Consider the following 26,020-nt stretch of genomic DNA (forward strand, 5'->3'; position numbering starts at 1 on the left):
CTGGGTGGCACTTCAGCCCAGGCAGGAGGAGAACTTCTGGTTTAGGTGTTCGCATCCTGGGAGATCTCCAGTTCACGTGAACAACATTTATTGAACACTCACCAGTGGCTGAGTCTTGGGGCAGGAGGTAGATCCAGTTCAGTGTCTAAGAGTTTAGCTAGGAGCCTGACTGGAAGACCATGCTACAATGGTGGCTGTTTCTGAAACCTGCCAGCCAGGCCACCAGAGTCTGCATGCCCCAGAGACCTGTGAGCCAGACATCGATCACCAGAGTGAAGGGGGAACATCAGCTCCTCCACCCTTCTCTTGGGATTATCTGGGATCCTTTACTGCAGCCATGAGAAATTCACAAAGTTCACAGAAGCTCTCACCTCACAGAAAGCTAAGAGCTGAAGAGGTAACATCCGTGAGAGGAAGTCTAGAAGGCTGAACAAGTAGTGATATGAGGTCAGAGCAGGAAGACCAAGGGCTACTGGCTGGGTGGGTACATGAAAGGAAAAATGGTCTGAGGTGGTGATGCCCCCAAAACAAGGACGATAGGAAACTGGTTCTGCATGTCATGGTCTCTGTTTGCCCAAGTACTGAGGAAGTCTGAAGGTTTCTGAAAGTGACTCCTCAGGATGGGGGTTGGGAAGGGGAGAGGGTGAGACCTGAGGAAATAAGGACCCTCAGAGGAACCGCTTCAATTATATAGAGAGCAAGGGACTTCAGGCCCAAATATGTTCGATATGCTTTCTCCTCTTGATCAAAACCACTGCACCAAAACAAACCACACGTGGCTCTCTGAAGGTAGAAACCAAACCCTGCTTTATAAGGCTAAGTAGCCATCATTAGCTTCTCTGCTGAGATATGAGGTGCCAGCCAGTGAACCTGTCTCACCTTCTCCCCCTCCCAACCACCCCTCCAGCCCGCCAAATACCCATCTCTACAATTCAACCACTTCAAAAAATACTCTGAGGAGGGACAGAGTGGAGGCGGGTCAGGGCTCAGGCTGGCCGGCCGGCCGGTTCCCATGAGGTAGCTGACGCTGGTATGCCTGGGCAGGCAAGTGGAGAGAGGCCTGTCACAGGCTCACAGCAGCCAGGAGGGAGCCACCAGCTGACTGGGAGCTGGTGGAAGCAGAGAGTCTTGAAGTCTGCCCAGAGTACTTGATCACAGGTAACAACTGGGTGGAGAGGCTGGGCTCTTTGCTGGTGTCCTCACTGTCCTCTGAGGAACTGAGTTTCCTGGGAGGAGGGGAAAGGCCAGCTTGGGTCTTCTTCAGCTTGGGCATGGTCCCATCTTCAGACAGCGGTATATTTTGCTCGGTGGAGCCATGTTTTCTGAAGGGAACAGGAGGAAAAAAATGGCTGAGACTCTGTGTAACTGAGACTTTAACCCCACAGTCTGCTCCCTTTGGAGTACAGAGCAGGCATTCACAGTATTCATTGCAGTATGGCTGAAAATCGCTGCTTCTGGGGATGAGTCTGTGCTCCAGCTCAGCTTTACCGGGCATACCAAGAGCCACCTGGAAGAGGAGGCTGTGACAGAGTATTCTGATAGTCCCACCAACCCCCAACTGGAGAATACTGATCTCATCAGAATCTGGGAAGAAAGGAAGGAAGGAAACTCCCTGAATTCACCCCCAGCACCCTTCCCTTGTCCAGGCAACACTTACCTCAGCTTGACAGTCTCCTGCTTGGAGAAAGCATTGAGTGTCACATCAGCCTTTGGGACAGTCAGAACTGAGGCCGGGAGAGTCCACTGGAAGCAAAGGAAGCAATGACGCCACAAGGGCTAGGTCAAGATCAGGGGAGAGTGTCTGGGTCTTAGGCCTCTTTCCCAGCTCCACCTTGGAGTGACTAAAGGGCGACCCTGCCGGAATGGGCCCATGCTGGGGAGAGTAAGTCTTGGCCCCCTCCTGATTCAGACAAGAAGGTGAGGCTACAAAGCACTTTTGATCCTTGAAAGAAAGGCATCCAGGGAATCCCGGAGGCAAGTATCCCTTGAAAGGGAAGGGTCCTGAGACACAGAGGCCTGTGGAACCCTAGGAAGAAGGGAGAGGGTCTGGACCCGCACCCAACCCAGGCTGAACGCTTAGGGCGGGAGAGGGAGGAGCTGAGGCAGGGCCGTCCCCTGTATCCTGGCAGCATCACTCACCACTGGAGCAGAATCAGAGATGGCTCCTGTGTGGAACCCTTTGTAGCACCAACTCCGAAGCAGATCTACTCCTAGGATGAGATTAACAAGGGTGGGACTCAAGAGGATGGAATCGGAATCGGACTTCCCTGGTGGTCCAGTGACTAAGAATCTGCCTGTTGATGCAGGAGACACAGGTTTGAACCCCAGTTTGGGAAGATCCCACATACTGTGGGACAACTAAGCCCATGCATCACAACTACTGAGCCTCGGCCCTAGAGCCTTCTTGTCACAAAACTAGAGAAACTCCATCCACAGCAGTGAAGACCCAGTGTAGCCAAAATTAATTAATAAAAAGAGTCATCTTAAAAAAAAAAAAAAAAGGTGGAATCAACTGGCCTATTCTTGCCATGGAGGCCTGTTTCTTGGTCTACTGGGATTTAATCTTTCATTAAACATGGCCTCCTGGGGGCAGGGAAGACACATCACCTTTGAGCTTGTTGCCATGGTACTTCTGTTCCCACTGGGTGGTGAGAATGTTGAAATATCGTGGCTGCTCAAAAAAGCGGAGATAGCGAGAAGAGATTCGAGACGGAAAAATGCGTTCGAATTGACCACGGCGAGAAAACTCATCCTCCATCTCGACTAGAACCCGAACATCATCTGGTGTCAGGACATCCAGCACAGATGCGTAGAAGTCCTACAGCCAAAGACCGGGGGGAGGAAAGGGGTGGCAAAGCACGTAAGCCAGAAGCAGAGAATGAAGAAACTGGGGGTGGGGAGCACGGCTTGAGGGTCCTAAGGCTCCAGGACTTTCCAAAGACCACTAGGGCAGGCTGGGATGGCTAGCTTTGGACCTCACCTATTCCCAAATCTATTGAGCTTATTCAGAGGATGAAGAGATTCTTGGCAGGGGTGAGGAGAGCCAGGGGGCACAGACATTAAATGATTTGTTGGATGAAGTCAAGATCAGAATCCAGCAACTCAGATCTGGCCACAGCCTTATGTCTGTCATCCTTCTATCGGACTCCCTTATCTGCTCTGAGAAAGTTAAGCCTTCCAGGAGCTCAGTGCCTCTCTGGGAAAGAAACCCAAATGGTCAACAGCTCTACAAGAAGGGTGGACTGGTATAATATTTTGCTAAGAACAGTGGTTGTTGAACAAATACTAAAGGGCATCAGCTCTCTCCTCTAATTGCCATTTCCTTCTCCAGGGGATCTTCCTGACCTATGGATCGAACCCAGGTCTCCCACATTGTAGGCAGATGCTTTACCATCTGAGCCACCAAGGAGTCCCCTCTAGTGACATACATGCCAGCAAATCCCTGCACGTGGGTATGTAAGAAATCCTGCCTGAGAAGGATGAAGAGCTGTTTGCCTCGGGGCCCCACAGGTTTGACGAGGGAAGCTTTCTGCTGGCACTGTGGTAAAGGCAGTCTCCTACCTGATCAGGAATTTTCTGGGTCAGGTAATAGGCTTTCTTCATCTTCTGTGCAGTGAAGTACTCTGGGGCCACTCGACATCTGTCCCTGGGAGAGCTGGGCAGGCTAAGGCAGGGGGAGGGAAGGGGGCAAGGGGTAACGTCAGCAGCTTCACATCCTGAGGACATGTAGAGAGAAGGTTCAGTCCAGAAAGACACCCTCCTCAGGAGAAGAGAAAGAGGATGGACAGAAGTTTGTTACTGGAGTAGATCAGACTGCAATGCACTATACTCTAATAGCCCAAGGGTCAAAGATCAAGAACCACTAAAGAACTAAAAGGGTACCAAGCATCCTCTTTAAGATGTATTTAAATGGAAAGAAAAAAAAAAAGACCATGGAATAATCACTGTATACTTCAGTGTAGTTTAACTGAGTGAACACTTACTAAATACCCAGCTTGGCCCTACTGGCTGTATGATCCTGGACAAGCTCCCTGACACCCTGCCCCTTACTTCACATTACTACAATTACTACTGACAGACACAAAGACGGCCTCCAAGGAGCTCACAGGGTGGCACGGGATCAAACAACAACTACAGCACAGAGCCAAGTCTAAACTATAAGGTACAATGCGGAAAACAAGTCTTGTTGCTACAAATTAGGATTTGAAGCCCAGCTCTATAGCTCTGCAGATGAATGACCTTGGATGGGTCACTTAATCCCAGTGATTTTTCAGTTTCCTCATCTGTAAACTGAGGATACTAATACCAACCTCATGGGCTACTTTGGAGAGAAACTTTAGGCTTTTCTGTACACAGAGGAGATAACAACTAAATATTAGCTCCCTTTCCTCAAGTGTGGTTCTGAGTGCTTTGAGGGTGTGGAGGAGAGCATACATTGAGCTGGTTTCATGAAGAGGTTGCCTTCAGCTAGGCTTGGATGGATGGGTGAGGTCAAAACAGGGAGGTCTTGCTGAGTGGAATTTCAGGAGGAAGGAACCCCACGAGCAGAGGAGGGGACACCATAGGGGAACAATGAGAGGCAGCACACGATTCAGAGAGGAGACTGGACTAACTAATCCTTAAGGATCCTTCCAACCCTGAGGTTCTAAGAGTGACCCAGTTTGTCAGAGCACATGAGCTGGGAAGAGGAGTAAAGGGTGGGGTACCTGGGAAAAACCAGCTAGGGCCTTGACTGTCTGCTTGAGGAATTTAAAGCTGGTTCCTAGGCCCTGTAGGGATTCCTTGGCAGGGGAGCAATTAACCAAACATGCCTTTAGGAACACTGACATGGCAGTGGTGTGTGGATATATTGCAGTGGGAGATGGAGCAGCAAGGGAGACCAAGTAGGAGGGAACACCCAGACGCCATCCCTTCCCAGAGTCAGACAAGCAAGGAGGCTGACCTGGTGGTGGAGCTGCTGGAGCTGCTGGAGCTGGAAGCGATATCATCTGCATTGGGCAGAACAAAGCCTGCCAGGTTCAGAAGGTCACGGATCATCTGGCCTTTGATGCTGATGTCCAGCGGAGAGTTGGAGTGGAGGCTTTGAGGAAAACATGCAAAGAGTGCTACAAGCAGACACTAAAACTGTTTCCAGTCCAACTGTTTCCAGACACTAAAACTGACATGTCCAAGTCAACACCAGCCGCATTTACATCCAAACTCATGACCATCATGGGGGTCTTCCTGCCCCATAGATAGTGAATAATAACCTCACTCAGGGTGGCTCCTGCCTGTGACTTTGGTTTGCTAGAGGAAAAGCATGCAGTAGGTATCAAGTTTAAAAGAGCAACGTTTAACAGCCTGTCTCCAGTATCAGAAAACCTTGAGATGATGGCAAGAACAAACAAACAGTAAACTAACTATGAAGGGATTTAGGGAAGGAAAGGTCTTACCCAAATCAGCAGGACTGGAGCAGAAATAGGATCAGGAGGCCAAGAAAACGCTCCTATTGTGTGCCCTGAGAACACCTACCTGGGGGAGATGTTCACTTCTAGAACCCAGGGCTTGAGTTTCTCATCCAGCATGACATCGAAACCAAAGAGCTCGTGGCAGCTGTAAGGCCGCCGCACGTACATCTTCAGCAGGCTGGTCACATAGGGTTCTGACCTGGTCCCAGGGAGAATAAAGTATTCAGTTCAGCTCCTCCCAAAGACCCTGCCTAGAGCTGCCTAGGCCCATGGAGTGGCTCAGAGATGGGAAAAAGGAAGCCACCCAAGAAAAGCAGCTCTAGAAATGCCTGTGACCTGGAGCCAGCTTCTGGGGATGCAGTTCAGTAGAGCAGGATTTAAGTCTTCTCTATTCCTTCCTAAACCCTGTCCTCAGAAACGGAAACACAGCATGGTCTAGAGTCTAGAGAACAGCAGTGGGGAGGCCCACGAGAAAAAGAGGATTGGTGGCAGGCCCCACACCCAGGATGGCAGTGTGACTCACGAGATGATGGTTTTGACAACAACATCCTTTATCTTCTCCCAGATGGCATCACTGTTGACTCCCTTCTGGCTCAGGTAGCTCCATAAAGCCTTCAGTGCCCTGTGAGGCAGGGGAGAAGAAGGGATTTTTTAGGGTTAGAATCTATGAATGATCAGCGAAGAAGAAAAAGGAGTAAGAGGCCCAAAGGTATCTTCTTCATATATCTTCTTTTGATGTTTTGAATTAGGACAGAGAGGAGTTTGGATACAACCAGACCAATTCTGAATTGCCAAATATTTATATAATCTCTGGGTCTTTTATTACTCCTCCATTCACCACTCCCCTGAAACCTCCCCAAACCCTAGAACCCTGTATTCCTCCAGGCCTCCACTTGATGGGGACACTGTCTAGGTACCATTTGTGGCCCTGGCAGGCTGTTTCATCTTCATTGGCCTGGTACTCGGCATTCTTTTTATTGACACTGTAGTTGGTCAGGTGCATGAATTTGTTGCCAAGGCTCTTCATGGAAGGGGAATACCTGCAAGTGAGAGGAAAGGCAGAGGGGAGATGGAGATACAGCAGATGGATAATGGTCCAAACATTTCTCCAGATCCTGAGCAGGTAAGTGGACAGATCTTTGTGGATGCAAAAGAGTCTGAGAAGCACATCTGCTGGTAAGGTTTCTAGAACACTACAGCTAAACTCATCTCCTATTTTATACTACCTCAGTTTTATAGAAAGACCCTCCCTGTTTAGTGATGTAGAGAACCCCTTATTTCCCATTCTGCATGTAATACTGTGATTTATAATAATAAATATGTATACATTGGACCCTGCCCCCACTCCTGGACACAGAGCTCCTGAAACCTTTGTAGATTCCTAAGTGGTACAAGTATAAGGAACAACTTTGTTCTCAGATTTGGTGTTTTGACCCCAGCTCCTGACACAGAGCTGCTGAAACCCTTATAATTTCCTGGGTAATAGGAGCATCTTTTGTTCTAATGAGGCGACACTGGGTGAGCTCCTGATGGCTCCTGGATGACAGCCAGTCACTAGAAAGGCCAAGACATGATTAGATGCTTGGAATTTTCAGCTCCCCCCACCCAACTCCCATTATCTTAAAAAAGGGAGAAGGGCTGAAAATGGAGCTAATGATCAATCAAGCCTAAGTGCTGAAGCCTCTGTAAAAATTCCCCAAATATGAGAGCTTCCAGGTGGGTGAACCTGTGGAGATGCTGGGAGAGTGGCCCTCCCAGAAAGGGCATGGAAGCTTGGCGCCTCTCCTCACACACCGTGCCCTGTGCATCTCTTCCATCCCCCTGTTCTGTATCCTTTATCACATCCATTTTTCATAAATCAATAAATATAAGCAAAGGGTTTTGAGTTCTGTGAGCTGCTCTAGAAAATTAACCAAACTGATACCCCCAGCCCCGAGGAGGGGGTCACGGGAACCTCTGATTTATAGCCCACTGGTGAGACGCACAGGCAGCCACCCACACTTGTGACTGGCATCACAGGTGGTGGAGGGAGGGGCAGCCTGCTGAGACTCAGCCTTTGACCCATGGGATCTGATGATGTCCCCAGACAGACATGTCAGAATTGAGTTCAATTGTAGGACAGCCAGTTGGTTTTGTACAGAAATGCTTTGTGTGAGGAGAAAAAAACCCACCATCTGGTTATAGGTGGTGTCAGAAGTGTTTGATGTACAAGTAAAGCTATCACACGGGAGAAAAGGAAGACAAAGTTTTCCCAAAGGCACTCCACCTCCTTTGCTAACAAGAACTACCAAAACATTGGTTATTTTCCTGTTCGGTGTCCTTCAGCTTCCCTCCCTGAAGGGAAAGCAAATCCCCAAGGCTGTCAGGGTGAGCCCCCCCACCACCACATACTTGCAACTGGCAAAGCGGACGAGCCCATCTGAAAAGAGGTAAATCCGCAGAGGATCGTAGGAGGTGACGTAAACATAGATCCGCAGATCGAACTTGCTGCCACTGATGAGGTAGGGTTTGTGGAGATACCTACACAGAGAAAGGCCAGCTTCAGGGACAGGACAGATGAGACAGGGCTTGGTAGGTAACTGAGCCACAGCAAAAGCCAGCTAATGGTTCCCAGGATAAAGACCTTTAAAGAATGGGCTGAGGAAGGTCTTTGGCTGGGAGGACAAAGGACAAAAAAACGTGGTGAAAAGGGGCCCTCCGAGGCTGAGGAGGTGGGAAGGAGGCAGCGGGGTCTCAGCTGGAGACAGGCTCACCTCTGTACCAGAAGGGGCCTCCTCTTGGGGAGCTGACTCCACTTGTGAATGACCTGGATGCCGATCCCTCGAGCAGACGCTGGCTAGAGGTTGAGTGGAGAAGAGAGGAGAGGAGTTGTCTACCTGGCCCGATACTCTGGTGCTCCCACTCCCGGGCCCTGCCTGCCGCCCACCAGGACCACTCACTGGTTTAACAATCCACTTCTGGCGGCAGCTGCTCTCCCAGGCTTTGCGCAGGAGCTTGGCGTCCTGGGGCAGGATGAAGGACTGGGGGAAGAAACTGAACTCCTTCTTGCCAAAGCGGCTCTGCATGCGGGACAGGTTCCGCCACAGTCGGTCCTTGCGCCCAATCTGGAATGAACCTGGGAAGTGGTTGAGCTGCAGAGGGGACAGAGGGTGGGAACAGGGAGAGACAGGGCCATGTGAGACCACAAGGAAGACAGCAAAACTCACTACACCATTCCAACATTCTAAGCTCCTGTTCCATCTGATTGTCACTGTCTAAAGGTCCTTAAGTATCCCACGCTGAGCATCCACCAAAAAAATGATTAAAAAACACAACACAACACAATGTAGTGCCCTTTAGGAGTCAATAGTTCACGATGTAAAAGAGTAACTAAGACAGACATAACATTCACCATAAAAGTAAAGAAAAACCTGTTAAGTCTTTTTCCATGCCTCTAGGACAAAGAAAAGCACCTGGCTTTCCTGGGGAAAAGGGACTATTCATTCCAAATGAGAGCTCTTTACATATATTCAGCTTGGACAAACAGAGGCAATGTGGTGGTTAGAGGAAAAAATGATAACCGGAAAACAGACACTGCGTCTCAAGATACACCAGAGAAAAAGTGTCTTAGATGCTTCATCTGTCCAAGATACTGTAGCTGACCTATTAGGTGTGCACGATCCACTGGGGGCTCACACAGCACCCACCTCCCATACTTTCTCCACCCTCTGAGCCCTCCTGACTTCTCTATGGTCATCCTCCTCTTCCCTACTTCTACTACCAACCTTTCCCTGCCCAAGTCTAGGGGAAGAGCAGCTCAGAAAAGGCCCCTACCTTCTGATGCTCCTGAATGGATCGGAAACTAGGAGACTTCATGTGGTGACCCCAGCAGCCCAGCCAGTCATCATTCCCTATAGAAGGCACATCAGGAAGTCAGTCTTGCTAGCAGCTTGGTCCCTGGGACAGAGAGTGGCTCAGAGGCCCCAGAAATACCACCAGAGCCTGGGCATAGCTCCCAGCCCCGGTTTTCTAAGAGTTGCCATGGAGCTGTCCTGCATGAGGCCCTGGGGTCAGGACTAGAACAATGGCCCTCTGTCTTCCAATTTTGAGGAACAGGCTCCAGGCAGAGGGATTTCAGACCTATGTCCTCTTATGAAGTTGGAAACTTCAGGACAGGGTCCTCACACAGCAGGAGCTAATCTAGGGGTTCCCTCCTGCCCAGGGCCCATCTGCTGGGGCAGAGGACAGGCTTGAAGTAAGGCAAGTGACTCACTCTTGCTGATCTTGAAGTGGGAACGTCCAATGGTCTGCTTGACAATGTTGGGGGTCACTGTGCTCATCTTCCACCGGAGCAGCTTCCTCTGCTCCCAGGGAAGTTTCTCCACTGGGGAAAACAGGGGGCAGTGGGTAAGGGGGCGGGGCGGGGAGGGTGTGGAGAAGAGCAGGAGAGTCATGGTGAGTAGAGGTTAAGAGGTGGCACTGTTGCTCATCATACCCTGTAGGCAAGTCAGTAAGTCTTATTCCAGGTCAGAGTTTCAAAGGAGCACACTTTGGGGAAGAAAGGGGACTGCACAGGAATGAGGAACACAGAGAGGAGAGGAGGATGAAAAGGGGAGAGATACAAGGTTAAAGGTCAAGAGTGAAGCATGAGGTTACGGGGCCAAGAGGGTCAGCTAAAGGATGGACCAGATAAAGATCCCCTCATCAGGCTGGTGGACCAGGTGGGTGACTAAGCGCCAACACAGCCATTCTGGAAAGGCCCTTCCACCCTACCACCAGCCCACTAACATCCTTCTCCCGGGGGCTGTTCCAGGTAGATGCACGGCCAGGCTTACCTCTCTCATCTGGAGTGCCAAAATAGATGGTGGGGGGCACGTTGGGAAAGAGACTATAGATGAGGGCTGGTCGAACAACTTTCTCATTGGAAAGGGGTTTGGTCAGAAACTCCATGCAGTTCCTAAGATGAAAAACAGCCATGCGGTAGAGAAAGGCAAAGCCACAACCTTGAGTGCTGTTACTATTACACATCCTTTCTTTCAGGGTGCTATCTTTTACACTGTGATTCTACAGAGACAAGTGCTCAATAATTACTTTGCAAATATCAATCCATGCTAAGGCTAACCTATACACAATCATACCATAAATGTCACCTAAAGACAAAGTTTTCCAATACTGCATTCTACGATACAACTAAAATTTCCTGTGACGAGCTATAGGCTGGGGAGGTCCCTGAAAAGAGTGGCTCTGAGAGCAAGTAAGGAGTTTAAGTGGAGGTCAGTAGAGGAATATGCTATGCTAAGACAAAGAGAAATAGATGAGGAGAGAAAAAGAATGATATGGATAAAAAAAAGAGGAAGAAAAGACAGAAAGATCTAAGAGGTAAAGAGGTTTTTAAAAAGAAAAAGGGAAAAAAGCAACAGAAAGAAAAGAAGCAGTGCTACTTCTAACTCATTTTATATTTCTCTGAAGATATATGGATGATTAATGCTCTTCTCTGTTTTGAAAACAGAGACATCAGACATTCGTGACATCAGACTTTTATGTAACAGTGTGGTAGTAAGACAGGTCTGGGAATCTGGAGCAGTGGGCCATGGGGTCCCTACTGTCATTTCAATAACGTCTTGATTAAGGTTAGCTCAAGGAGTCTCAAAATAGGAAGACCTAGACTATCTATTGGATACAAGCTGACAGACCCAGACAATTTCTTCAGATAACACTGAAAATGGAGAGGACAGTTATGACCCTCTGTATCAGGCTGATGTGATCCACAAATATTTAAGATTAATTTTCAGTTTATAAAGAGATACTCTACCTGTTATTTTTCAGCACAACAGAAATAGGTACTGTACATAAAACACCTCAGTGTTTCAAACCTGAGAAATTTTTAATGAATTTTATTGGGTTGAGTTAAATGTTAATTCCAATTAACTAAATAAGTCCAATTAATTCAACTCTATTTCTCATTTCCAAAATTTTTTACTTTAAGACTTTCCATTTACTGAATATTAGAATTTAAGACTGTTGAAAATCAAAAACAATGAGTTCATATTTAAAAACAAAGACAAGCAGGAATATAAAATGGTACAGCCACTCTCCAAAATAGCTTTGGCAGTTTCTTAAAAAATTAAATGTGCAATTACCATAGAACCCAGCATTTATCTCAGAGACATAAGACTTAAGGTTCATTCAAAAATATGTACACAATGAGCAGCTTTATCTGTATAGTCAAAAACTGGAAACAAAATATTCTTCAGCAGGTGGCTGGTTATACAAACTATGGTCCATCCATATCATGGGCCACTACTCAGCAATATAAAGGAATGAACTATGGATACGTGTAACAACTTGGATCAATCTGTAGAGAATATGCTGAGTGAAAAACGCCAGTCCCAAAAGGCTACATATGGCTATCATTCCATCTGAATAACATTCCTGGAACAACAGAACTATTGGTTATGAAGGGTTAAGAAGGGGATGAGAGTAGGAGGGAAGTAGGTGTGGCTCTCAGGATGAGGGTATGAGGGAAATAGGCAAGGCTCTCAGGGCAACAGGAGGCATTCTTGCAGTGACAGAAATGTTCACATCTTCACCAAGTTAATGTCTTGGTTACATTATATTGTACTATGGCTGTGTAAGATGTTACCATGGGGGACACTGGGTAAAGAATTCAGGGAATCTCTGTATTATTTCTTAAAACTGCATGAAAATCTATAAATGTCTCAAAATCAAAAGTTTAATTAAAAAAAAAGAAAATCTTTGTTAGCTGCCTCTCAAGAGTACTGAACTTAACCTCAAAAGGCATGACTTTTGGTCTAGCAGTGCTAAAAACCTTGACCTTGCAAATAGTTACTTAATTTCCCTGTTCCTCAATTTTCATATCTGAAAAAACAGAGGCTGAACTTGACCAATGCTATCTCTAAATTCACATGATTCTTAGAAAAAGAATATTCAACAGGAAAAGTAATATACTATTGCTGGACAGAGGAAACAGGTAGTGTTTTCAACTATTTTTCTGTGACTGCAAAATTTTCTATAATAAATAAATAAATCTTTCATAATTGGGAAAAAATAAGATTTCAGCAATCCAAAAAGATGCCTGATTTTAGTCAAAATGCAAAGTGGTTTAAAATTCTTCAACCTCCATTTGCTTGACCTCATGTTTTAAGCCTCGTATAGACTGTACATTTTGTAGAAATTAATTAATGAACATAGAATTAACAAACATCTTTTGTGAATTTTATCTTAAAAATCAGAAAGATTAAACAAAGGGCTGTGCAGCTGTCTTGAACTAGGCCTGAAGACAAACCTAGAAGTGTGGAAAAGAGGCTCCAAGTCAATTAAATGTTAAATGTGTTTCTCTTTGAGCAAGTGGAAGTCCTTGGTCAACATCTAATATATATGGCCAGGAGTATATTTGCTTATCTGAAAGAACAATGGGTTAGGCTTAAAGTAACAGAATTTATGCATCAGATTTAGGATACCTATGACAGGATTTCTACCAACCTTCACAGAAAGTCCCTATTCTGTCTCTCCATTTTCTAAACAACTCTCTCCACCTTGCTGGTTTGGAACTCTAAAACTGGGACAGCTGCAGCCACCATCACAGTCAAGAGATGCAGCCTGCCTCGTCCATACTAATCTTAGATGAGAATAATTCTTCCTCTTAGCTTCATCTAAGGCAGAGCCAACACAAAGGAAAGCAACCAGAGTTTGGCTGCTCCACATGCTAGGCAAGCCTTGACATGTATGGCCAGATTAGAATTAAAATTAGAATAGGAACTTTGTTTTTTTAACACTTTCAGTAGAAGTTATTTTTTAAAAGAAAAAAACTTTAATGGTTGATACTTTGTGAGGGTTCTTCTTAATATCTAAAAATAATTAATGAAGATAAGAGCCTCATATTGAGACAAGGTTGGAAGTGATAAAGGGAACAAGGAAGATTGTACTGAAGAATGTTAACTTTCTACCCAGAAAGGTGGTCTATATGATTTGTAAGCAAGTTCTAAAACTCTTTAGCATAAAGACATGTCCTCATTTACAGTAATTTCCTCTTAGTCCTGTGTTCCTTCCTCCCCGTTTCCACATCTCAGTTATGCACCAGTCTACAATTATCTGTTCTACAAAAGAAGGGTCTACATTAAGAGACGGACTTCTCGGTTTCCTAGGTAGAGATGGGTATCACTCAAATTCCATGAAGGGCAGTCAATAAAATACTCTAGATTATAGCTAGAAAATTTTAAATTCAACTTATTACTAAGGTCAACTGTAGTCTTATAAAACCAACTTCCAAAGGGAGCAAAAGAGCACTGAAAAAAGCTCCAATTAGTGATATTATCTATCTCAGGAACTGTTTCTGACTTGGGGACACATTTAAAATGCAAGGTGGCAAATATCCTCACGTGTGCAGCCTAACTAAGAATCTACCTCAAACATTGTCTCTTCATGAAATTAGTTATTAAATTTCTAACTACTTCTTGAGATTATTTGCTTTTTACTTGAACAATTTCTTGGAGCCTAAGACTAAACTGTAGCGCAAGAAACACAATACTGATTTTAAGCTCAGCTGATAAAATACACTTCTGTTCCCTCCCACTGATTCCTGTTTGAAAACTAAAGTTCTAACTGTAAAAATCTGGCCAAAGTGAGTTAGGGTTAACAGGGCCATTAATTAATAACTTGGGTGATTCATCCCTTTATAATCCTCAAGAGATGGTAAATGAGTGTCTGCCAACAACCTACACAGTCAGGACTCACCGAGAGATCACTGCTACCGACTCGCTGGGGGAGACAGCACTGCATGAGGAGCACTCTGAGTCTCCTAGGGGGAAGAACAGAGATGGCCCAGGTGGGAGAGGCTGCCACTCAGTCACCAAGCCCAGGTGGCTCTTCCTCGGACATCCTGGCTCAGCCTTCTCGAAGAGCCACAAGCACCCATTACTGCCTTGCACCGCCTCCCCTGAGCTCAACAGCTGCAGGGAGAAGGCAAGACTCGGGGGACAGGGGACTAGAGAACAAGCGCCCCCAAAGCCACTCCCACCCTCAGACCCCCAAGGTGAATGATAAATGCAGGTGACAAAGTGAGTCGAGGAACTGGTATATAATCGTTAGCCCCCCTTCTCGAGCTGCTGCTGCTACTGCTGCTAAGTCACTTCAGTCACGTCCGACTCTGTGTGACCCCACAGACGGCAGCCCACCAGGCACCCCCGTCCCTGGGATTCTCCAGGCAAGAACACTGGAGTGGGTTGCCATTTCCTTCTCCAATGCATAAAAGTGAAAAGTGAAAATGAAGTCGCTCAGTCATGTCTGACCCTCAGTGACCCCATGGACTGCAGCCTTCCAGGCTCCTCTGTCCATGGGAATTTCCAGGCAGGAGTACTGGAGTGGGGTGCTATTGCGGTGGTGACCAATTCCCAGTTGGAGGCGAGAGAGTCCTCTACTCACCCTCCTCCTCTTCGTTCTCATCCTGGCTGCAGCAGTCTTCCAAACCATCTAGTAGTTCTTCTTCCAGATCTTCCGTTTCAACCGGGTCTAGCTGGAGGTCAGTAGCTGAACTGTAAGAAAGAATCATGCCCCCAGCTCAGCCAGCTCCGTAAGAGAGGTCACACTGGATTCTCCTTCCTTCATCATTTCCCAGTGTTCGTCTCTTCCCTAGTCACCAGTCTGCTGGCCCTTGCCTGGGCCTTACAACCCACTCCTCTTGCTCTCAGAGCTTCGGCCTGGCCACAGGTCCTCAACCCCACATCTCCAACTCCACAAAGAGGTATTCTGCCTTCCATTTTCCTTGAAGTCCCTCGTAGCATATAAATACAAAGTTCTGAATATAAAACACCATCAGTCAATGGGTGGTAACAGACATCAGAGGTCCCTGGACCTCTCTCTAGGAACTCAGAAAAGGCCTTGGTGGACCATGGTTCCAGAGAAATAACAAGGCACAAGATGCCAATTGTGTGTCCTAATTCTGAAACAGCTGTCATACCAGGAATGATTGAGAACCTGATTTGGTTTGGAATTAAGTAGAGAAATCACAGTCCCCAACACATGATGTTTGAAATTCTTATTTTTCCCTGGTTATAACCTAAAGCAGGGCTTAGCAAGCTCTTCCTCTAAAGGACCAGAAAGTAAATATTTTCAGTTTTGTGGGTCAATCAGTCTGTCACAACTATGCAACCCTATCATTAAAATAAGAGAGCAGCCATAGACAGTAGTAAACGAATAAGGCTGCATTTCAATAAAGCCTTATTTACAAAAGCAGGCAGAGGGCAGGATTTGCCCTGAAAGGGGCAGCTTATCAACCTCTGCCCTAAAGTGAAAACCAACATTCCAGGGCACTTAAAAAATAAAAACCAACCTTCAGAGACACAGGGTCAGTGTCACCAGGTGTGTATACATTCTACTACTTTAAATGGACCAAACACTTTCTTCACTTACCCAACAGTCCTAGGAGGTGAGTTCAGCTCCCTGGCTTCCTTAGGCCCTTCTCTCCCAAGTTTGCCCAGATGGATGGAAGAGAGGCGAGTGGCCACCTCTGCTACATCAAGGGGCTGAGGTGGAGAAGGCAGAACTGGAGTCTTGCCTTCTCCAAGTGAGGAGTCGATCGCAGATCCGCAGGCAGGGCTATAGCTGAGCCCATTGGTATGTGAGGCAAGGAGGTGAATGCTGATGCGTTTGGTACAGAAGACTGCACTGTCCAAGCCCCCAGGGTCTGAGACTGCAGGGAGGACCCTGTTGTCTGCTCCAGTGTCCTCCTGAGGGACCTGCTGGCCAGCCACAGGAGGTTTCCACCGCCTGTTCTGGTTGAGGAGATCCCACTGCAAGCTGGGGTTCATAAAGTAAGTCTGTTCAAAATGGTAGCCTTGCCTTGGTTTCTTCTCAAGGCCTCTTGCAGTCAGCTTCCTCACAGCCTCAGTGAACCGAACCTCCTTAGTCAGAGTCTGGGAAACAGGGTCACCATCCAGGCCGTAGGGATGTGACTCAGTCCTGGTGACTAAGTTACTCCGGTTGTAGAGGGAAGAGGCAACACTGGTGGTGGAGGTGTCTAAGGAGCTGGGGGTAGACAGCGTGCTGTGGGCAGGGGTGTCATCTAGGGTAGGGCCACTGCTCTTGGGCGCCTTGTGCTCAACAGGCTGGGACGCACAGTCTCCAGTGCCCCCTGAGTGATGCCAGGAGATGAGCTGGACCTTGGGTGAGGATACTGGCTTCAGGCCCTCTGGGGCCTGCGATAAAGGCACTTTAGTGCTATTTGGCCGCATGAAGGAGTTGTTGTTCAGCATGGGTTTGTAGGAAGATGAAGAAGAGGAGAGTGGAGATGGGGTCTTCCCTGAGATGGCAGAGGCCAGGCTCCTCCCTGAAAGACTTTCCCCGGCCGCTCCCAGTGAGGAGTATGGTTCCATGGATGAGGATGCTATGGGGATGAGCTTAGAAGATGTGGCCTTGTTGGCAGTGAGTCTGACGGGGAGCCTCTTTTGAGGGAGAGAGAAAGGTCTTTTTTCTGATGGGCTTGAACGCAAGCAGAAAGACTCCAGCTGTTGGTATGCTTTGTGCCTGTAGTTGGAGCGGCGGTACAGCAGGGTGCTGCTGAACAGGTCTGGGAGGGAGTGCAGGTAACAGCAGTTGCTGTGGCCCGCAGTGACAGCCGCGGTCCCGGAGCTACATAGAGAGCTGGGGCAAAAGAAGTACGCTGGCTGCGGGTGTGCACCCAAGAGGCCCGGGCCCAACCCTGCTGAAAGTGTCCCCACGTGTTTCTTCTCCAGCCGCCAGATTGGCTTCACCTGCTGATGAGCCTGAGCCCAGACTTTGCCCTCGGAGGGTTTCTCAGGTGACAGGGTAGGCGCTGTGCCTGCGGGCCCACTCTGCTTCAAGCTGTGTCCCCGGCGGAGGCTGATATCGTAGTGCTCTGTTCTTGCTGAGGCCATGAGGAGCCCACATCATGGCCACATGGCCTCATGGCCCGGCTCAGGTGAGGTGCCAGGTGCCTCCAGCAGTAGCAGCTGCATCCTTGAAGTCCGTCAGCCTGAAGGGGAGAGAGACAGCTGGGAATGTTCCAGTTCCAGGACAGACACAAGGCTACAGTGGTACCCTGGCAAGCAAGAGCCCTACTTTAGCACTTCTTGGGCAACCAGTCTCAGTCATCATTCGGGGCCCTGGGAGAAGAACACTAGATTTTGAGGGTGTTCTCCATGGACTTCCTGCTGTCCTCATGCCTTGATGAGCTGGCTTCATCAAGGACTAGGATGTTAAATTGCCACAGGGTGAAATCTGTTCACATGCTCCCATTCTCTCACTCAAAGAGCTCTTTCCTCTTTCTCCAAAGAAAAATTCACACCTTGCTACCTCATCGTCCACAAGTTTACATGAGTGGCTTCCTTCCATCACCTGACACCATGTGCCTAGGAATAAGGCAAGCCTGGGTGTGGCAGAGAAGCCAGCCAACACCTTCCTCATCAACCAATTCTGAATGCTCAAAGATCATGTGAGAAGCAGATTTCACATGTACTGTTCCCTCACCAATTCTCAAGCTGCCCCTGATGTGGTCTGCTTTCCACGGACTAAGTGAGACAAGTTCAGACAAGAGCAGGGATTTCTCCTGTTGACCTCTGGGGTGCGTTCTGTAGCTGAAACAGTAATTTCATCTCTTCAAGAGTCTAGCCAACTATACAGGCTCATGAGATGTTAAGGGTTCCTGGAATAAAGTTTAAAAAATAATTGACTTGAGGGTAATGAATATTTTCTAGGTCAGTTATACCTCCACAAAGCTGTTAAAAATGAAATTTTTTTTTTCCCTGAGGGGATAAGAAAAGTAAAGAACTGCAGAGCATTCTGAAGATAAACAAAATGGCCTCAAACATCTCTTTCTATTTGCATGGCTAGCTCTGTCCAGTTCCTAGTCCCTCACCTGCCTCACCAAACGCAGGTCTGTTGTAGTAGTGTCCTTTCTGCCTTCCCTGGATCCAACTTCTCTTCTTCTAAAGCAACCAGTCTCAGGAATCTCAACATTCTGCCCCGCCATCTTTAGACAACATTCAGAAGCAGTCTATCTCATTCTGCCTTCCACTCTTTTCTTTCTTTATTTTATTTTTTTTTTTTTGCCTTCCACTCTTTATGGGGCGTTTTGCCTCGAGTTTCTTCCTTAAGTGAGAGTGAATGATGAGCAGCCTATGCTAGAAAAACTATGACTGTTGTCTCAAACCACCAGGTCTCCAGAGGCCAGGCCAGACCAAACCAACTTGGACAAGGTATCTATTTCTACAGAAAGTAATTATTCATTACACACTGACTATATCACTCTCCTATATTACAGGAGTGTGTGGCTCTTGGGATCTGGAGTTTCCTTTTCCTCTTCTATCTGAGAGTTTGCCTCAGTCACCAGGGGAACTCAGGACATCAGAAACAGTTCAGAGTCTAGAGTCACGAGATCTCTGATGAGATCACTTTAGTTGCCCAATAGTTATATAAGAAGATAGAAGTGACTCGGCTGGAATCAAACAGAATGAGGAGTGTAGGAATCAGACACATTTTCTCTTAAGAGATAAATCCCAAACTCTGTCTCGCTAAAGAAAGTTGCAGGAGCATGGAACTTCTGTAAAGCCCTATTGAGAAAGAAAGGCCAACACATCAACCTAATGAGAAGGGAGGGCCAACAGAAGTTGAGAGGGGCAGCTCTTATAGAACACAGTTACTGCAAAAGTAGTTAACCAACCTCAGGGGGAAAAAACAGCTTATAGCAGCTAAAGCTAAAGGAGGTCCATCTGCAAATTACTGAAAAGTGTACAGTTGAAGGCTTAACGTAATTAGGGGCTTCCCTGGTGGGATGGGGGAGCCTGGTGGGCTGCCATCTATGGGGTCGCACAGAGTCGGACACGACTGAAGCAACTGAGCAGCAGCAGCAGCAGCAGCTGGTGGCTTAGACAGTAAAAAATCTGCCTGCAATGCAGGAGACCTGGGTTCAATCCCTGGATTGGGAAGATCCTCTGGAGAAGGGAATAGCAAGCCACTCCAGTGTTCTTGCCTGGAGAATCCCATGGACAGAGAAGCCTGGCGGGCTACAGTCCATGGCATCACAAAAAGTCGGACATGACTGAGTGATTAAGTACATCCTAACATAATTAAGTGACTAGCTCTCCTGAAGCCCTGACTTTCAGCAGCTTCAGAAAGAAACCTTGGGTGAGCTTGAAGGTAGTGGTCCTTAAAGTGTGGGCCCTTTCAGGGGTTCCACTAGGTCAAACTATTTCCATAACAAAACCAAGATATGATTTGCCTTAACTGTGCCAGCCTTTCCACTGATGGCGCAAGAGCAATGGTGGGTCAAACCGCTGTTTCCCGAGTAGGATTCAAGCCAAAGGTACCATGTGAGATTTTTCACCACCACACACTTCTTCACTGCAGAGCAAAGGAAGAAGTGCCAGGTTTACTTAAGAATGTCCTTGATGACACAGTAAAAAATCAAATCCCAATCCTCAAGTACATCTTTTTAACATTCTGTGTGATAAAATAAGTACATATAAAACAGAAGACAACGGTTGTCTGTAAGTAAAGCGCTTGTTTGAATTGCAAAATTTTTCTGTGGAACATCATGTTTACTTGAAAGAATGAAGGATACACAAGTGATGGTTATTCAACTTTGATACTTGGCAGGCGTTCTCTAGAAAATGAAACAGAGGAAGCCTGTCACTTCAAGGGAAACAACTGACAGTGTTTGTCGCCAGTGATAAAATTTGAGCTTCCAAGAGACAATGAGAATTTGGGCAAAATTGTATCTGCCACCATGAGCTTGACAGCTTCGCAATACTTAACCAGTTTTCTGATGACTGTGGTGATATTATTTTTTTATACTGTCAAATAGAATGTAGCAACAACTCAATGAACCAGTATTTTCCAAATTATCTATCACACAATGTCAAAAAATCAGACATGGGCAAAAGATCTGGTCAGAGATAGACCAATGGATTCTAATGTAACAAAGTATGAAAAGCTCCCTGATAACATTTCAGATTCCACAGCAGCTAACCTTCATAACACCACCCCTTGTTAACGTCTGTGTAGTACCAAAGAATCAGAGAGGGCACTGGCAACCCACTCCAGTGTTCTTGCCTGGAGAATCCCAGGGATGGGGGAGCCTGGTGGGCTTCCGTCTATGGGGTCGCACAGAGTCGGACATGACTAAAGCGACGCAGCAGCAGCAGCAGCAGCAAAGAATACCCACTATCTGAAAAGGCTACAGAAACACTCCTCCCTCTTCCAACTAATTCTCTATATGAGGCTAGATAATCCACATAATTCAACCAAACAGTACACTGAACCAACTGAAACAATAGAAAAAAATAGGAAAATCCACCTGTCTCCAATTAAAGCAGACATTAAGAAGATTCTCAAAAATAATGCCACTCTTCTAACATTTTTGAAACAATAGCATTTTTCATTTTAAAAAATGCTACTTATGTTTATTTGTAATGAGCTTATTATTTCTAAGTGAATTAATAAATACTTCAATTTCTAATGTGGAGTAGATATATATTTCACATTAAAAAGAATATACTGAAGATTCCAAAGATCTTTAATAAAAAAGTGCATGTAAGAGACCAAAAAGCTTGAACGCTCTGGTCTACAATGGCACTGCCTGTCCAGAATATCCAAGAGGCTCCTAAGGATGAGGTCTTTCTGATTTCAGGGCCTAACAGAAATTAGCATTCTCGGTATTTATTCCAAAACACCAAGTCTGGCTTCCCAATTCCGCCAGAAGAGATGGTGAGAGGTTGAGAGCATTACAGAAAAGTTTTCTCACATTTCACTGACAGATCAAAGCATCTGATTTCATGCTCAAGTCCAGAATGTCTATGACTAGACAATTTCAAGGTCATAGGATGAAGGAATCTAACAGGAAAGCTAAACTCAACTTCATATAATAAGTACCAGATGCTGTGGTTAAAGGTTCCCTGCAATGCAGAAGACCCCGATTCGATCCCTGGGTGGGGAAGATCCTCTGGAGAAGGGAATGGCTATCCACTCAGTATTCTTGCCTAGTGAATTCCATGGCCAGAGGAGCCTGGCAGGCTACAGACCATGGTGTCACAAAGAGTCGGACACGTCTGAGCAACTAACACTTAATTTTTCAGTGAAAAACTTTTGTCAATGAAAAAGTGACTTTTCATTTACGTACTCATTTTTGGATTTGACTTTAAATATTCTGCCTCTCTTCTTCCATCCCTTTTCCCCTACCTACTCCCTCAAAGTCAGTGTCCTCCACATGCAGTCTTCTCCTTTTTCCAAGAGGAGGTACACAATAAGTGCTCAATAAATGACAGATCCAACTATTAACACAGATTCTCCCAGAGCAGCCTCTGTTATCCCATGACCTCAACCACGTCCTACATTCTCCAATTTTCTTCCATCACTCAGACCTACAGAACAACCGCTCAGGCTGAAGGAGTCTCAACTCACCATGTCCAAAGTGTAACTTCTTTACCTTTCTCCTCAAAGCTGCCCCTCCTCCTTCTGCCTCATCCTGCAGCACCACCCATTTGATCACTAAATTCAGAAACCTAGGATCATTCTAGACTGCTCCTTGTCCCACTCTCCTGACATTTACTTTGCTACCAGATTGGGCTTCAGTCCATTGGGTCGCAAAGAGTTGGACACGACTGAGCGACTTCACCTTCACCTTCACCACTGTTAAAGTGAAAGTCGCTCAGTTGTGTCTGACTCTTTGCGACCCCGTGGACTATACAGTCCATGGAATTCTCCAGGCCAGAATACTGGAGTGGGTAGCCATTCCCTTCTCCAGGGGATCTTCCCAACCCAGGGATCGAACCCAGGTTTCCCACATTGCAGGTGGATTCTTTAACAGCTGAGCCACCAGGGAAGCCCCTACCACTGTTAATCTCTCTCTAAAGCCTCTCCCCCATCACAACCACCATAAAGCTCTCATGGTGTCTGGCCTGGTCTCTAGTTTTCTCATTGACTTCCAGATTTCAGTCTAAAATCTTACTTATTCAAACTGCACACCGACACTACGGTAACCTTAAAGACAAATCTGATGTTACCTTCCTGCTAATTATCTTTCCACGGTTTTTCCGCAATATACTCTTTCAGATTTTATCCAAGAATCCCCGAGGAATTTTTAAAACCATATATTCCTTAGGGAGTTCCCAGGTGGACTAGTAGTTAGGATTTGGGCTTTCACTGCCATGGCCCAGGTTCCAATCCCTGGTCAGAGAACCAAGATCCCACAAGCCAGATGGTACAGGCCAAAAAAATATATATATATATTAAACCCTTGTATTCCTTGCACATCTTGAAGTTGAACTCTAAAATTTTTCATCACAAGTTTCAACAAGTTTATCCTTTTGTTAAGAGAAGGTAGAAAATACTAAACAATTTATAGAAAGAACTAAGGTAAGGGTTAACTGTAATTGAAATAAACATTTCATGATGATTTAGTGTTTTAACTATCTGACTGAATAACAGGCATCTAAACTAAAAGACAGGGCTTCCCTGGTGGCTCAGTCAGTAAAGAGTCCCCTGCAATGCAGGAGACCCAGGTTCAATCCTTGAGTCAAGAAGATCCCCTGGAGAAGGAATACTCCAGTATTCTTGCCTGGGAAATCCCATGGTCAGAGAAGCCTGGCAGGCTACAGTCCATGGGGTAGCAAAGAGTTGGACACAACTTAGTGAATAAACCACCACCAACCAAACTGAAAGACATCTCTTTTTAAAAATTCTATGCAAGTTTGATCTAATATAGCTTGAAAAATCAGTTGTCCCAAAAACATCTTAAGACTCATTTAACTGTTGTATTCTTCTGAATTCAGAATATCCCAACAAAGAACAAGTTTCACCTTAACAACGTGTATTACACATGGGAACACAGGAAGCTTTCTGGGTTTTTGAGGTAACAAGCAAAGGAGGCCTCCTTGTAATTAGTATTTCCAAAATATTTCGTTTGCGAACCTGAAGTTTTTTTTAATTAATTATTTTAACTGGAGGCTAATTACAATATTGTAGGGGGTTTTGCCCTACATTGACATGAATCAGCCATGGGTGTACATGCGTCCCCCATCCTGAACAGCCCCCTCTCACTTCCCTTCCCATCCCATCCCTCAGGGTTGTCCCAGTGCACTGGCTTTGAGTGCCCAGTTTCACGCACTGAACTTGGACTGGTGATGTTTCACATATGGCAATATACATGTTTCAATGCTATCCTCTCAAATCATCCCACCCTTGCCTTCTCTCTCAGAGTCCAAAAGCCTGTTCTTTGTATGTGTCTCTTTTGCTGTCTCACATGTAGGAGCATTGTTACCTTCTTTCTAAATTCCATATATATCATTAATATACTGTATTGGTGTTTTTCTTTCTGACTTGCTTCACTCTGTATAATAGGCTCCAGTTTCATCCACCTCATTAGAACTGATTCAAATGCATTCTTTTTAATAGCTGAGTAATATTCCATTGTGTCTATGTACCACATCTTTCTTATCCGATGGACATCTAGGTTGCTTCCATGTCCTGGCTATTATAAACAGTGCTGCCATGAACATCGGGGTTCACCTGTCTCTTTCAGTTCTGGTTTCCTTGGTATGTATGCCTAGCAGTGGGATTGCTGAGTCATACGGCAGTTCTATTTCCAGTTTTTAAAGGAATCTCCACACTGTTCTCCATAGTGGCTGTACTAGTTTGCATTCCCATCAACAGTGTAAGAGGGTTCCCTTTTCTCCACACCCTCTCCAGCATTTATTGTTTGTAGACTTTTTGATAGCAGCCATTCTGACCGGTATGAGATGGTACCTCATTGTGGTTTTGATTTGCATTTCTCTGATAATAAGTGCTGTTCGGCATCTTTTCATGTGTTTGCTAGCCATCTGTATGTCTTCTTTGGAGAAATGTCTGCTTAATTCTTTGGCCCATTTTTTGATTGGGTCATTTATTTTTCTGGTTCTGAGCTGCAGGAGCTGCTTGTATATTTTTGAAATTCTTTGTCAGTTGCTTCATTTACTATTATTTTCTCCCATTCTGAAAACTATCTTTTCACCTTGCTTATAGATTCCTTCGTTGTGGAAAATCTTTTAAGTTTAATTAAGTCCCATTTGTTTATTTTTGCTTTTATTTCCATTACCCTGGGAAGTGGGTCAGAGAGGATCCTGCTGTGATTTATGTCAAGAGTGTTTTGCCTGTTTTCCTCTAGGAGTTTATAGTTTCTGGCTTTACGTTTAGATCTTTAATCCATTTTGAGTTTATTTTAGTGTTAGAAAGTGTTCTAGTTTCATTCTTTTACAGATGGTTGACCAGTTTTCCAGCACCACTTGTTAAAGAGATTGTCTTTTCTCCATTGCATATTCTTGCCTCCTTTGTCGAAGATAAGGTGTCCATAGGTGTGTGGATTTATCTCTGGGCTTTCTGTTTTGTTCCATTGATCTATATTTCTGTCTTTGTGCTAGTACCATATTGTCTTGATGACTGTGGCTTTGTAGTACAGCCTGAAGTCAGGCAGGTTGATTCTTCCAGTTCCATTCTTCTTTCTCAAGACTGCTTTGGCTATACAAGGTTTTTTGTATTTCCATACAAATTGTGAAATTTGTTCTAGCTCTATGAAAAATACTGTTGGTAGCCTGATAGAGATTCCATTGAATCTATAGATTACTTTGGGTATTATACCCATTTTCACTCTATTGATTCTTCCGATCCATGAACATATTTCTCCATCTATTTGTGTCTTCTTTGATTTCTTTCATCAGTGTTTTATAGTTTTCTATACATAGGTCTTTCTATACATAGGTTTCGTTAGGTAGAATAGCAAGAAGAGATAAGAAAGCCTTCTTCAGCGATCCATGCAAAGAAATAGAGGAAAACAACAGAATGGGAAAGACTAGAGATCTCTTCAAAAACATTAGAGATACCAAGGGAACATTTCATGCAAAGATGGGCTCAATAAAGGACAGAAATGGTATGGACCTAACAGAAGCAGAAGATATTCAGAAGAGGTATCAAGAATACACAGAACTGTACAAAAAAGATCTTCACAACCCAGATAATCATGATGGTGCAATCACTCATCTAGAGCCAGACATCCTGGAATGTGAAGTCAAGTGGGCCTTAGAAAGCATCATTACGAACAAAGCTAGTGGAGGTGATGGAATTCCAGTTGAGCTGTTTCAAATCCTGAAAGATGATGCTGTGAAAGTGCTGCACTCAATATGCCAGCACATTTGGAAACTCAGCAGTGGCCACAGGACTGAAAAAAGGTCAGTTTTCATTCCAATCCCAAAGAAAAGCAATGCCAAAGAATGCTCAAACTACCGCACAATTGCACTCATCTCACATGCTAGTAAAGTAATGCTCAAAATTCTCCAAGCCAGGCTTCAACAATATGTGAACCGTGAACTTCCTGATGTTCAAGCTGGTTTTAGAAAAGGCAGAGGAACCAGAGATCAAATGGCCAACATCTGCTGGATCATCAAAAAAGCAGGAGAGTTCCAGAAAAACATCTATTTCTGCTTTATTGACTATGCTAAAGCCTTTGACTGTGTGGATCACAAGAAACTGTGGAAAATTCTGAGAGAGATGGGAATACCAGACCACCTGACCTGCCTCTTGAGAAATCTGTA

General features: G+C 45.6%; 1 protein-coding gene across 1 annotated transcript in view; it reads right to left on the bottom strand.

Moving 5' to 3' along the window:
• Positions 1-784: 784 nt before the first annotated feature.
• Positions 785-26,020, bottom strand: part of TTLL4 (tubulin tyrosine ligase like 4) — a 32,628-nt gene continuing 7,392 nt past the window's right edge. The window contains exons 2-19 of the mRNA XM_040228337.1: positions 15,855-17,436; positions 14,868-14,977; positions 14,181-14,244; positions 10,262-10,383; positions 9,700-9,810; positions 9,261-9,337; positions 8,387-8,578; positions 8,201-8,283; positions 7,839-7,967; positions 6,365-6,487; positions 5,971-6,069; positions 5,512-5,646; positions 4,943-5,080; positions 3,562-3,664; positions 2,608-2,818; positions 2,140-2,210; positions 1,658-1,743; positions 785-1,322 (exon numbers count right to left, since the gene is read on the bottom strand). Of these exons, the coding sequence (XP_040084271.1) occupies positions 1,064-1,322; positions 1,658-1,743; positions 2,140-2,210; positions 2,608-2,818; positions 3,562-3,664; positions 4,943-5,080; positions 5,512-5,646; positions 5,971-6,069; positions 6,365-6,487; positions 7,839-7,967; positions 8,201-8,283; positions 8,387-8,578; positions 9,261-9,337; positions 9,700-9,810; positions 10,262-10,383; positions 14,181-14,244; positions 14,868-14,977; positions 15,855-17,338 (3,597 nt within the window). The 5' untranslated portion in view covers positions 17,339-17,436 and the 3' untranslated portion in view covers positions 785-1,063. The remainder of the gene's footprint in view (positions 1,323-1,657; positions 1,744-2,139; positions 2,211-2,607; positions 2,819-3,561; positions 3,665-4,942; positions 5,081-5,511; positions 5,647-5,970; positions 6,070-6,364; positions 6,488-7,838; positions 7,968-8,200; positions 8,284-8,386; positions 8,579-9,260; positions 9,338-9,699; positions 9,811-10,261; positions 10,384-14,180; positions 14,245-14,867; positions 14,978-15,854; positions 17,437-26,020) is intronic.

Source organism: Oryx dammah, unplaced genomic scaffold (genome assembly GCF_014754425.2).
Source record: "Oryx dammah isolate SB20612 unplaced genomic scaffold, SCBI_Odam_1.1 HiC_scaffold_27, whole genome shotgun sequence".
In the NCBI taxonomy this organism is placed as follows: Eukaryota; Metazoa; Chordata; class Mammalia; order Artiodactyla; family Bovidae; genus Oryx; species Oryx dammah.